The following is a 14,131-nucleotide window of genomic DNA, read 5'->3' on the forward strand; positions in this document are numbered from 1 at the left end:
ACTTGTCTGCAATGCAGTTAGACCACCCATGAAATGGAAGTTTAAACTGCCATGAGAGTCCTTTATGCAACCCAAAATAACTGGCTGCTAAACATTTGCTAGGAATGAGTCAGGTAAAAAATTAATCTTAGCTATTAGAAAAAGCTGCTACTGAAGGCATCAATTCTAAATTATGCTCCCGGCCAAATTTGTCTTACATAATCATATCCAAAGTAACTTAAACTTACAAAGAAGGTAAACTTGTAGTGTCCCCACAGCTCTCTGAAGTCAAAGTGATGATGTGACTGTTGAAAGTCAAAACTAAAGTTTTCTACTAACATTTGGAACAACGTTTGTCCTTATCCCCGGGTTGCAGCCACTAACACTGCCAAAATGAAGTGACCTTTAGTACATCACAAACTACTCAAACAAGATTTTTAAGTCTACCTAATTAATCACCTTATCATGCAATGAACTAAAAGACCATTATCATTAATAGAAAATAGAAACTCTCCCAGTAGACAACAATGAATTTTCATCTGATAAAGAGAAAAATTGGCACTGAACCCAATGTTCTGTAAAAGAATACCAAATGAGGGGAGCCATCGAATGATACTTGAGTATTAAGATTGTATCTTCAAGATGAACAACAGACTTTTTGAGCTTACATAATAATAGAGGCATATCTTTTTGTCATGCAAATGAAATGTCACATGGTTTCATAAAAATTTCCAAAGCTTATACATAAGACCAACCGACAGCTCTACAGTAACCTAATGACGTGATGGATTGATTTCAAAATGTCATTACTTTATGGTCAATGAAATCAAGATTAAATGTAAAGATTCTTCTATGAAACTATATAAGCAAACATTTGTGGGTAAATGCAATGTCTGTCTCCTGCATTGTCACTCATCACTTTAATAAGGAGGGAGACAAATGTACCTTAGTTACACCCTTTCAGGTTAGTTCAGGGGCCAACTTCACTAAACCTTATCTTCAATACTCCCAATAAAACCTCATCTTCAATACTCCTGTGAAACAACTGGCCTCTGACCTGACCCTTACAGGAAAGTTCAAAGGCCATCTTCACTAAACAAATGACACCACTGGCTTTACTCCATCTTCATTTTTACTAAACCAACACAACTGGCCTTTGACCAGACCACCTGAGCCTTCTGGATTTACTCTAATGCCAAATCACTACATTCTCATCTTCACTACAAACTTAACACCACTGTCCTTTGACCTAACCCTTATGAAGCAATTCACAGGTCATCTTCACTACACACTCACCACAATGTTGTTTGCTATACAGGGTTGGGATGCTGAATATTTGATTGGAAAATAACAAGAAAAAGAAACAGCAAAGAAATATGTATCCAACCGAAGGATGGAAACATAAAAAGCCTCTGTTAACCTATTTTCTTACTGTGAAATATCGCTGCACTAGAGCTGCCATCTACCAGTGGCCTTTGAAGGGTGAGGCACTATAGGTTAAGACAGCACTGGAGTTCACCACTTAAAGAGACTCTTTTTACCATGGCCACTTCCATGAGGGAGTTCCCAGTGATATGCATACTGATCTAAAATATCCACATTACACCTTTCCTACACTTTGCAAAGACCAAGAATGTATAGTTTCACTTATGCACATATCAATTTTTGATTTCAGGAAATGATGGGTGGATTTCTGTCTAGTAATAAGTGACTACAAGGCAGGGTAGGTGAGTTAGGCTACAACAGGCTGGGTAATTCAATCTCAAATATTAATAATCCACTCTCACCTAACACCTTGTTTCCAAACATTGAAATTAGCTTTAATAGCATGAACAGTTGGCTGAAGAAATTTTCAAGAATTTACTAGTACATACTGACTTTGTGGAAAAAAAATATAGCTTGTTGGATGACAAGTTATAAGGAGGAACACTTATGAAAGGTATCAGTAGGTTGGGAAAATGAAGCAGAATAACATAAGATATGTGAAAAAATATGTGACTTACAGAGTGATTCTAGCATAAAATTAAGTAAGGAGGACGAGGCATTTCCAGAGAATTTAACCTTATAGAAGAAATTACGTAACCACTATGTCTAACTTTACCATGAAATCCCGAAGTAATGCAAGACTTTGATGACAGATGATAGGCAATGACCAAGAATACTTACAAAGAAACAATACCTTCAAAATCCTTCCCAAACATGCCAGCCACTTGATTCCTCACATTCATATGTAGTATGAAAGGTGTAATATTTAAAATAATCATGTTATTCACCAACAATGTTGTGATTATGTAAGAAATAAGAGTGTGTATGAAATAACAGTAGAGGTTTCAATATAAAGAAAGAATTAGGTCCCTTAAATTCCCACTCATACTTACCATTTGCACTCCATTACACTGAATTTTAGTGACAAAGGTGTAATATTTCTAAATATCATTGTGTTACCTACCACAAAGACTGTGCCTACATACTAAATAAGAGTACAGTGGGGAACCAATCTCTGTAAAAAGAAAGAAATATAATTTCCACTTCTCTGATAATATGAACTGTCAAACACATTCATTAATATGTTTGCAAATGATGCAAAAAGTGTCATGAGGGAAGTGAAAAGTATGGAGGATTGCAACACTTTATGTGGGGGCCTAGGCAAACTCAAAATTTGGTTTGATACATGGTTGACGAAATTCAGGCTGGGTGAATGTAAATGAGGTTGGATCACAGCAAATGATGGCCTCAATTTGATTACTACAGCAAGAAATATGATGCAGGAATCTATGTGTGAGAAAGTTTTGGGAGTCATCATTTTTCCAAACTTATCACCAGAGTTCCACCTTTGGAGAACAGCTAAGGAGATCAACTCTACTGGCAAACAGTACAAATGCATTCAAGCTCATGGATATGCAAATTATCAGGAAGCTGTTCACACCTTACATAAGACCAAAATTAGAATGTGCATTTCAAGTTTGGTCGCACCACTGAAAACAGAACAAAGAATTAATGGAGGTCCAGAAGAACGCAAAAGAAACAGTATCAGAATTGAGATAACCGAATTAAATGGAAAGGTTAGAGGCTTCAAACTGCCCACCGTGGGAGAAAGTAGAATAAGAGGTGATCCAACCACAGCCTTTACATTTTCAAAACAATCGATGAAATGGACAGTGATGAGTTTTTCGAGTGATGCTGAGACAGAACAACCAAAGGGCATTATACAAAATTTAGACAGGAAACTTATAACATAGGTGTAACAAGCTTACTTACAGTATTACATGAAATCAAGCAAAAAACTGATAAAAAAGTTGTGAAGAAATTCTTTTATAGTACGAGAGTGGTAGATGAATGGTGTAAAATGACTGCAGACAACATACAGAAATTCAAGAAGCAGTATGATAAACAATGTTCAAGAGGGGGGGCCCCAAAAGTGTAAAACTCCCTTCCCATACATTCCAAATAGATATTTACATCAATCACACTCAGCAAAGAACCAGACCAACACAAAGGTGATAACATAACTTTCTGTGTATTTTCTGCTACCTTTGAATTTTAATCTACTATTTCATATGTGAAAAAAGTGGGTTTTCTTCACACCTTGCACAATATGTGAGAGAATATTCAAAATATGCTCAATGTTCAAGGGTTAAATGACCATGATAACATCACACATCCTGAATACCATGAACCACCTATCTTCCCCTTACTTATTCACACATACATCATTCTCCATGTAAAAACTGAACTCCATTAAGTACCTTTCCATTTATCCCACATATCTGTAGCACCTTCCATATGACATACCTGTCAGCTCTGTCATATGCTTTCTCCGGATCCATAACTGACTCATACAAGTCACTCTCTCCAAGTATTTTACACATTCTTCACAGGACACATCAAGTCCAACCATACTTTAACTCTTGTGAAATACCAATGCTCCTTCTCCTGTACATGAAATCACCATTCTATCACCATTCTTTGGTATCTCAGCACACAGGCCTCTTTATTACGCTCAATCATTCTCACCACTCCTTTCCCAAACACCATTCCTCTTTTCTAAAAAATCACCAACTGCCACCCCTACCAGCACATTTATATCCAACAATTTCTATCTTTTCCTTTCATACATGATTGCCATTTCCCGCATTAGCAAGGTGGTGCCAGGAACAGATAAAGAAAAGCTGCATCCACTCGCACCCATTTTCTAGCTGTCATGTGTAATGCACCAAAACCTCTGAACACCACACTGTTCCATTCCACTCTATCTCATGCACACCTTTCACCCTCCCACATGTTAAGGCCTTGATTGCTCAATATCTTTTCCATGCCATCCTTCCATCTCCAATTAGGTCTCCCCATTCTTTTTGCTCCCTCCACTTCTGACACATATATTCTCTTTGTCAATGTTTCCTCTCATTCTCTGTATATAACCAAACCATTTCAGCACACCCTCTTCAGCTCTCTCAACCAAACTATTTTTATAACCACATCTCTCTTTTACCCTTTTGGTTAACTCTCCTTGAGACAGCAAACCTGAGGACAATATGGTGAAATGATAAGGCTGAAGAAAGTCAGCAAATCTCAGCCACAGTTTGCTATGAAGTGAGGAACTGAATCATAACCCACAATCACAAAATTCCCCTCATGACAGTGTGATTTTGTAGGAGTGAGAGACACCGAATTTCAGAGTAAACATCCATGCACATAAATTTTACACAGTAAATGAGGCCAAAATGTTCATCCATAAATGTAAAAACCCTTCAAGAACTTTGGTATCTCTTTAATATTCAGGAAATTTTAGATATCTTAGTGACAAACATGGACCCTTAAATCAGGATAGAACAAAATATGTGCAATGAAGTAAGGCTTGAGATATAGACTGTAAGGAAATAAAACTTTCCTGAGGCTGGTGCTGTTTGTTGGTGTTTTTCATGGAAACAAAGTGAATTTTGATGATTTGCGGAACAAAGATAGCACAGGCATGGAAGATTTCCATGTAGAAACATCTCTGCACCATTTCAAATTTTTCATGGTTTGCCTCTGATCTGATGACAAAGCAACACATTCACATACATAAGTTGATAAAATAGTACATACAAGAGATACTTTTTGATAATCCAAATATTTTTTGAGTTATTATCCTACTGTTGATGAAATGTGAATAATTTCAGGGACAATATATGCCAAATAAACCAACCAAGTGTGATATATACTAGGAATGGCTCATGCTGACATACTATATATACAAAATGAAGATTTGTGCAAGTAAGCAGCCAGGTGGATCATTCAAGATAGACAATTCCCTTGTGGCTGTGGTTCCTAAGGTGAATTCTCCCAATTTAGGTTCAGGTAGATGTGTTACAATCGACAACTGGTTCAACAGTTGTGGGCTTAAGCAAAACTTGCCAAAGGACCTTAACTTGACCAGGATGAACAAACTGAAGATTTCTAGGACATTTCTGGGAACCAAAACTAGAACTGTTTGTGACAGCATACTGTATTTGGTTTCCAAAGAGGTGTAACACTCCTTAAGAATGGGAAAAGTGTTCTTTTCAGCAGTAGTATGTCATCATGACTCAAAAACCAGCCAAGATTCAGGTGATATGAAAAAAAAAAAAAAAAATCATCACATTGCAGAATATGACCAAAAGAGGGGTTGAAATGACAGACCAACGCTCAACAACGTCCATCACCTCACAAAGCATCCAACAGTGCCCAAGCAGTGCTTTATCTCTCTCATGAGTATTTCAGCAATTACATTTGTGCCATCCACAATCATAACCCGAAGAACAAGCTCAGTCAATAGATGTTAAAAAATATTATATCTAAAGCTCACAAAAGACTATCATAAAAACAAACTGCAGAATAAGACCTTTAAGAATGTTCTGCAAGAAAAATTCAAACAAAACCCTCCGGGAGCAGCAGACCTTTAACACAGCCTCAATCCAAAAATATCAGGGATAACAAGCTGGTGTAAGTTTGGTAAAAGGTTAAATGAGCATTACGTAAACACAATTTGTGGTGAGCATGTGTGTTCTGATCATAGTCAGGTTTATATCCAATGCTTTCAGAGTCAAATGAAAGTATCAGATACAGAATATTTTGAGTAAACAGTTATGTTAGGCAAGAAAAAATGAAAGGCATTTCCATGGATGTTTGCCAACAAATGACATTTCTAGTTCACCATATGTCTAAAGTAGATGTTTAGTTCAGAAAAATTTTTCTTTACATTTGCAAAGATTTTTTTAGCTGACAATGCAATAACAACAATTATCACAAGTCTGAATGAAGCGTTTACCTAACTTAGAAAATTTAAAGAATTTTCGCTCATCTCATTCAACCAGTGATGGTTTTAGTTCTTTAAAGTATTCATGTGATGATGTTTAGATTAGATATATTTATTTGTTATAAATAAAGTGATACCAAGCATCAATTTGTGATCTTTTCTATCATTTCTGTCTCAACATTGCCTCAACAAAATGAAACAGCATGCTATGGAATCATTCACAGGATGTTCACTTTACATGCAAAAAATTTTTCATTTTGTATGGGGTGTGGCACAACCCTATGGTATGAATGTTGTTCCATATGGCAAGGGTACTTACAAAGGGATAAGAAAAGCTGGAGCCTCACCATGGCAAGCTAGTTTACTTGAAGATTGCTTCAGTTCTCAAATATTTCTCCTTATACTGTAAATAATCTGAGGAACTGGGTATTCAGGCATGATGAGAAAAAATATGGCCAATACTTGTCACTCACTTTCATTCCATAAAAGCAGAAGGTTACCAAATAGTTGCCACATTAATTGCCTGCATCAGTAAGCCTGGAAAAGAAAAATATGTTGCATAATGGGCTGAGAGCATACAGTATAGGATGTCACCACCTATGAAGAGTTTTGGTGATAAGGAGCTTTGTTTACAGTATTTCAGTCACTATCTACAAGCCTCTGGTCTTTTACTGTAGGAGTGTGGCCATTTTTACTTATATACTTTATATATTTTCAATACAACGTACCAATAAAAGCAAAACCTGCCTGAGTTTCAGTGACATATCTTTGAATCATCCACTGATTCAGAAAAAAAATATGCTGATGCATGATACAATAACATGATGCAACTTAACATCAGCCTCCATGTGCTGCTCTAACTAGAGAGGCCTCCATGCAGGTATGAATTCAATAATCAACAGATCAGTTCTGAGATCCTGTGTCAGAAGGAAGCCTGAGTTAGCAATGGTGCCACCAAGTGGCAATCTTCTTAACTACTGGAATGCTTTGTTTATATGATGTACAACCAATGTAAACACAGAAATTGGCCATTTGGTGCTATTTGGCAGTGATTTGTTAGTGTAATACAAGCCTCTGTTTGATGGGTGGTCTAAGTGCTATCAGTATATGATGATTCCTTTAGTGATGTATGCAACTGATTGATGGTACTGGCATGGAACAACAAAATATAAACCTAATTTGGGGTGAACTGGAACTTTCTACAATGACTATAGCTCATCATACAATGTAAACATTTAATATCTGATAGCAATATGTTGAACATAGACATTAAGGGTGTGCCAGTCTGTCATAAGTGGGAATGTAAAGGAAATTACTAAAAGGTAAGTGTATCTAGTTGCCTTTCTGATTTCAAAATGCCTAATAACTCCCTCCTGATAGGTATTTAGCTAATTCCTGAGAGCAATACAGAGTAAAATCCTTGTAAGTCAAAAAACCACCTGGACTAATCCTTAAAAACAGACTTTTGGGCATTTGAGGTTATTAACCTTTTTATTTCACAAATACTCATTCCATTTGCTCCTAATTCTTATTAACAAGCTCTTGGGAATTGGTTTTTCATAAAGCTGCTTTTCCATATATCAAACTATCTCAGTGTTGTTACTAACCACTCTTAACATTTACATGCATACTTTATACTGTAATCATATTGTTGAGTGAATGTGGTTTCATTTCTATAACTTACAGGTAAGACTACATTCCTATACTCACAACTCAGTTAATTTAAGTTTGAGTGTAGAAAACAGAATTTTTTACATAAATATAATTCTCTGACACTGAGTCACAATACTTACATAATATATCTTCAGAGATTATATAGACAGGTTCTAATGAGGCACCACACTTCTGTTATTCAAAATAATTTCTTTGGAAAATTGTATCATCAGCTTTCCATGAAACTTAAAATTTTGTGTTATTGCCCTAGGACAGATTCATTACATAGCTACCCTAAGTAGCTGGCGATTACTTACATAACTATAAGGGCTGACATCATGATGAAAAGAAAGTATAAATAGGCATACTTTGGTTGACCCTGGAAAAAATAATACCTCAATATATTTGATGAAGTGAATGAGAACTCTAGTTAATGGTAAGGACATAGAATGCTCTCCATTATTCCTCCTCTGAGTCACCATCACTGGAGTATCCCTGGCTTGTTATTGGGCGGTGGTAAGGAGCACACTCCATCTGTCTGTAAAGAAAATAAGTTGTAAAAGACAGAGAAAAGGGTTTCCTATGTAATTGAAGAAGCACCTTTACAGTATTTATCTACTGTAACATAAAACCAAAATCTACATTAACCCTTATCCTTATCCCTTAACATGCATATGTATGTTTCCTGGGACAATTCCTAAAAATGTCCATTTGCCATGAACATTTTTTTTATCTGTATGACCTTTCACATTACTTTTTCTGTGTAAAAGTATACTAGAGTTACCATATCTGGCACAGAAATTGGTTAAAAGCTAATGTTTTGAGTGAAAAATGATGTTTATGAAAAAAATATATGGAAAATATGTAAACTGTCATTTTCCTGTGACTCTGCTACCTGTGAGAGGAAGGGCTTATATGGTATTGTATCAGCCCCTCCCAATAAGTGGTAGTGTATTGGCCCAACCCAATACCCTAGCTAACTCATGGAATATCCCATCCCCTACCCTTGGAGCAATCCATTAGGTAGTACTAACAACTTGACAAAGGAGTGTTAAAGTGATGCCCAGACCATATTACACTCTCCACATTAGGACTGCTGGTCTTGTTTTCTGTCTCATCGAAATGAGACTACAGAACTAGTCCTGCTATCCTCTTACAAATATCATATACCTACTCAAACCTCACTTATTTTTATGCCAACTCCTGTATATTCAAATGTTTTTAAGTATAATCATAATGGAGTCCAACAAATCTATGGCTCCTAGTCCCCAGCATCATGGAGGGCTAAGAATCTCTGGGTTTTCACCTGACTCTATTGCCAATGAGAGGGAGGGCCCAGACAATAGTAGTACCAGCCCCTTCCAAAACCTTTCCCCTCTCTGTTAGACTGTCTTCTTTTTCTATTCACTATACTAACATTCAGGGTCTCTCTAGGAACCTCTCCACTGTTGAACACTATAGTACATCTCCTAATATCATACTTCTCACTGAGACATAGCTGTCAATGATGTTCTCATTACTCCATTTTTCTTTTCTTTCTTTCTTTCAAACTATTCGCCATTTCCCGCGTTAGCGAGGTAGCGTTAAGAACAGAGAACTGGGCCTTTGAGGGAATATCCTCACCTGGCCCTCTTCTCTGTTCCTTCTTTTGGAAAATTAAAAAAAAATAATGAGGGGAGGATTTCTAGCCCCCCACTCCCTCCCCTTTTACTCCCTTTTTCAAATCCAACAATAATATCCACTCATGATTTTGGTTCAAAGGTGATGTTTGTGCTTATTCCAGCATTAAAATGCCTATTGCATGCCTCAAAGACTTTATGTTCTCAAACTTTGATGTTATGAGGTTTAAGGTCTATCTCCCACCTACCACACTTTTCCTATGTTTTGCCAATTGCTCTCCTAATTCTACAAATTTTACATCCTTCTTCATCTTTCCAAACTTCTGCCATGAGACTTACCCAAAAGCCAAGATCCTCTACTTTGGGGATTTCAATGTTCACCATAGGGAATGGTTAATTCCTCCCATATGGATGGTGGACATATTGAAGCCCTTACTTCTCCATTCTCAATGATTTATAACATATTATCTCCTACACTACTCATATTCCTGACCACTATGACCACACTCCTAATATTCTGGATTTGTTTCTCATCTCTCATTCTTCCTGCTGTAAATATGCAATCTTACCCGTAATTGCTCGAAGGGAGCCTGGCTCTCATGGAGGCTGGGTGCAATAACAAGCCCAACCCCCTTAGCTCAGTGCTTGGGTCCCTCACCAATAGTGGGCTGCCCTAGAGCATTAGGCCCACACCTCCTGAGTTGTGGGGAGGTTTAATCTTAAACAACAACAACTGAATTGCTTCAAATGATCACACTCTCATAAATGTATCCATAACTTCTTTTCTGACTTTCCTTAGGCAAATTACTGTCTCATGTAGTAATGCTTCTGTATCTGCCAAACATATAGCAGAGGTTATTCTTGTGGGAATGGAAGCATTTATCCCCTATTCCTCCAAGATGACCTCTTCTTTCAATCCAATGTTCAACCGTCACTGTTCTGAGGCCATTCAGGCGAGCAATCAGGCACATTAGGCTTGGAAAATCTCTCCTTCCTCTGACTCCCATTCAGCTTTTATCACTGCCCGTGATCAATGTAAGTAAGTTATTCATAAGGCAAAGCATTCCTCTATTCAAAGAAAGTGCGATAGCCTCTCTTCATCATCCACTGATAGGTCTTTCTGGTCTTTAGCTAAGGGCATCTCTAACAACCTGTTGCTCTACCTTTCTTTCACTTTTCCGTTCTGACGCGACTATAGCTGTCTTTCCTGTAGACAAAGCAACTCTGATTCCCATTTCTCCTCTATCTCACCTTGGATAACTCTAACATTTCTTCATCCCTTGATGCTCCTCTTACTAATCCTATCCCCCCACTCAACCCACCAATCTCTTTTTGGACAGTCCAAAAAGTGCTATCCTCTCTGGACACAAGCAAGACTTATGGTCCTAATGGTATCCGGACAGTCCAAAAAGTGCTACCCTCTCTGGACACAAGCAAGACTTATGGTCCTAATGGTATCCATCCCTATGTACTGAATGAGTGTGCCTCTGAACATGCACCTATGCTTGCTCATCTAATCCATTTCTGTTTAAAAAAAAAAAAAATGCTTCCTTCTCCTTGGAAGCATTCATCAATACATCTTATCCCTAAGAAGGGTGACCATTCTGACCCTTCCTACCTATCATCCTACTGCTTTGACATCTACCATTTCCAAACTCTGAATCACTCCTCAACTCCCTTATCCTTAGACACCTTGAATCTCAAAGTCTTCTCTCTGATCGCCAGTATGGCTTCTGTAAGACAAGATCAACTAGTGATATTCTTTCTTATCTTACTAATGTCTAGTAATCACCCCTAAAAGATTTTGGGGAGTCTTGTGTAGCTGCCACTGGCATATCCAGAGCTTTTGACAAGGTATGGCAGTGGGGTCTCATCTCTAATTTTTCCTCTTTTGCCTTCCCTCCCTCACTTTACTCCTTCATTTTTAACTTTCTCTCCAGCCAGTCTATCTCTGTGGTTGTTGATGGATCAGTCTAACCCACTTTATCCATTGAAAACAGTGTCCCTCAGGGTTCTGTCCTGTCCCCTACACTTTTTCTCCTTTTTGTCAACGATTTCCTTTCTACCACAAATAACCAAATGCACCCATATGCTAATGACTCAACACTGCATCCATCCACATCCTTCAATTCTGCTCATTCTCTTTATTGTCTTGTCTTGTCTTGACACAACTTACACAATAAGCACAGACTTGGACAGTATATCTGTTGGGTAGATGAAATCTGGTTAGGTTTAATGCCTCCGAGACCCAGTTTCTACCCATCTCTCTATCGAAAACTTTTCACAACTCTCATCTCTCCTTTGATGGTTCTCTAATTCCACCCCTTGACTCAATGAACTTACTTAGTATTACTGTAACATCCATTCTTTCTTGGAAATCCCACATTACGGAAATAGCTAAGCCTGCCACTAAGAAACTGGGAGTCTTGTTTAGATGCCGAAATTTCTTTTCTTTCAAACAGTTGCTCCGTTTATACAAAGGATTGACTTGTCCTTGTTTGGAGCAATGCTCTCACATCTGGGATGGTTGCAGCTCTGTATCATTACTGGCCAACTTCCAAACTTGACTCTCTTCCCCTACGCCGTAATGTTCGTTCAATATCCCTCTTCTATGGGTTTTACTTTGGTTTTTGCTCCAGAGAGTTAGCTGCTTGTGCATCCCCACCACTAGCTAGACCACACAATATTTGGCAAAATGCTACATCACATGATTACTGCGGTCACTGGCAACTGAAGGGAAGGCAGTTTTGATAACCGTTCCTTTCCCTACATCTCACAAGCTGTGGAACTCTTTACCCTTTCATGTCTTTACCTATAAGTATGACCATGCACATTTTAGACTGAAAGGTCTTTCACATCCTATAAAATTCAAAAATACTTTCCTTTGTTTCTACTTTTACCCTATATTTCAATTAAGGCCTGGCCTTGATGTAGACTTTTGTCTGTGACTGGAAAAAAAAATCACCGTTTTCCATGCTGGCAAAGTAACGTCAAGAACAGATGAGGGTCTTAACAGGAAAATCCTCACTTGGCTCCCATCTCTGTCCGATCTTTTAGAAAAGTATAACAGGAGGGGAGGATTTCTAGTGTCCTGCTCCCACCCCTTTTAGTCACCTTCTATAACAAGTAGGGAATATGTGGACAGTATTCATTTCCTGCATTAGTGAGGTAGCATCAAGAACAGATGGCTAAGCCTTAGAGGGAAAATCCTCACAGTTTCTTCTTATGGAAAAGTACAACAGGAGGGGAGGATTTCCAGCCCCCTTGCTCCCATCCATTATAATTGCCTTTTGCAACAAGCAGGGTATACGTGGGAAGTATTCTCTCTCCCTTTTGGTATTTTTCAAACTTGATCGCCATTTCCCACATTAGCAAGGAAGTGCCAGGAAACATGAAGAAAGGCACATCTGCTCACATAAAAATATATATACATAATTACACACACGTACACATACACGTACATACGTACATACATACACATATACATACATACATATATACATATGCATATACATACAAATACATATATGTACACATACATACACATTGACACATTCAAACTGATTCGCCATCATCCATTCCTGAAACCACCCCACCCCACAGCACAAATGCATGTAAGAAAAGAAAAATATGATAACATACACATTCTCCTCACTTGCCCCACACCCAATCACTGCCCCATACATCAGCAACAGAGTGCTAGGAAACAGATGAATAAAGGCCACATCTGCTCACATCCATACATGAACTGTCATGTCAAATGCATCAAAACCACAGCTCCTATCCACATCCAGGCTCCACAGACCTTTCCATGGTTTACCCCGAATGTTTCACATGCCCTGGTTCAGTCCATTGATAGCATGTTGACCCCAACATGCCAAATAGTTCCAAATCACTCTATTCCATGCATGCCCTTCTACCTCCTGCATGTTCAGGCCCTGATCACTCAAAATCTTTTTCACTCTATCCTTCCACCTCCAATTTGGTCTCCCCATTCTTCTTGTTCCCTCCACTTCTGATACATATATCCTCTTTATCAACCTTTCCTCACTCATTCTCTCCATATGTCCAAATCCATTTCAACACACCCTCTTCTACTCTTTCAATCACACTCTTTTCATTAATACACATCTCTCTTGCACTTTCATTACTTACTCGATCACACCACCTCACACTACATATTGTCCTCAAACATTCAAGTTCCAACACATCCACCTTCCTCCACACAATCCTATTTATAGCCCATGACTTGCAATCATACTATATTATTTAGACTACTATTCCTTCAAACATACTCATTTTTGATCTCCCTGATAATGTTCTCTCTTTCCAAACATTCTTCAGCACTCCCAGAGCCTTTGCCCCTTCCCCCACCTTATGAATCACTTCCACGTCAATGGTTCCATTCGCTGCTATGTCTATTCCCAGATATCTAAAACACTTCACTTCCTCCAATGGTTCTTCATTCAAACTTCTCCCTCAGCCCTGCTGAACCAAAGAACCTTGCTTTTATTCACATTCACTCTCAACTTTCTCTTTTCATACACTTTTCCAAACTCAGCCACCAACTTCTGCAGTTTCTTACCTGAATCAGACTTCAGAGCTG

The 14,131-nt window shown here is 38.1% G+C and overlaps 1 protein-coding gene across 4 annotated transcripts in view; it reads right to left on the reverse strand.

Moving 5' to 3' along the window:
• Nucleotides 1-306: 306 nt before the first annotated feature.
• The window catches only part of trbd (ubiquitin thioesterase trabid), an 88,979-nt gene continuing 75,154 nt past the window's right edge, over nt 307-14,131 (reverse strand). For 2 of the 4 annotated variants that reach the window (XM_071665560.1, XM_071665562.1), the window contains exon 11: nt 7,717-8,444. In XM_071665560.1, the coding sequence (XP_071521661.1) occupies nt 8,366-8,444 (79 nt within the window). In that variant the 3' untranslated portion in view covers nt 7,717-8,365. Of the gene's footprint in view, nt 6,791-7,716; nt 8,445-14,131 lie in introns of those variants that run through there. The other 2 variants (XR_011713230.1, XM_071665561.1) reach the window with 2 other exon arrangements.

Source organism: Panulirus ornatus, chromosome 10 (genome assembly GCF_036320965.1).
Source record: "Panulirus ornatus isolate Po-2019 chromosome 10, ASM3632096v1, whole genome shotgun sequence".
Lineage (NCBI taxonomy): Eukaryota > Metazoa > Arthropoda > Malacostraca > Decapoda > Palinuridae > Panulirus > Panulirus ornatus.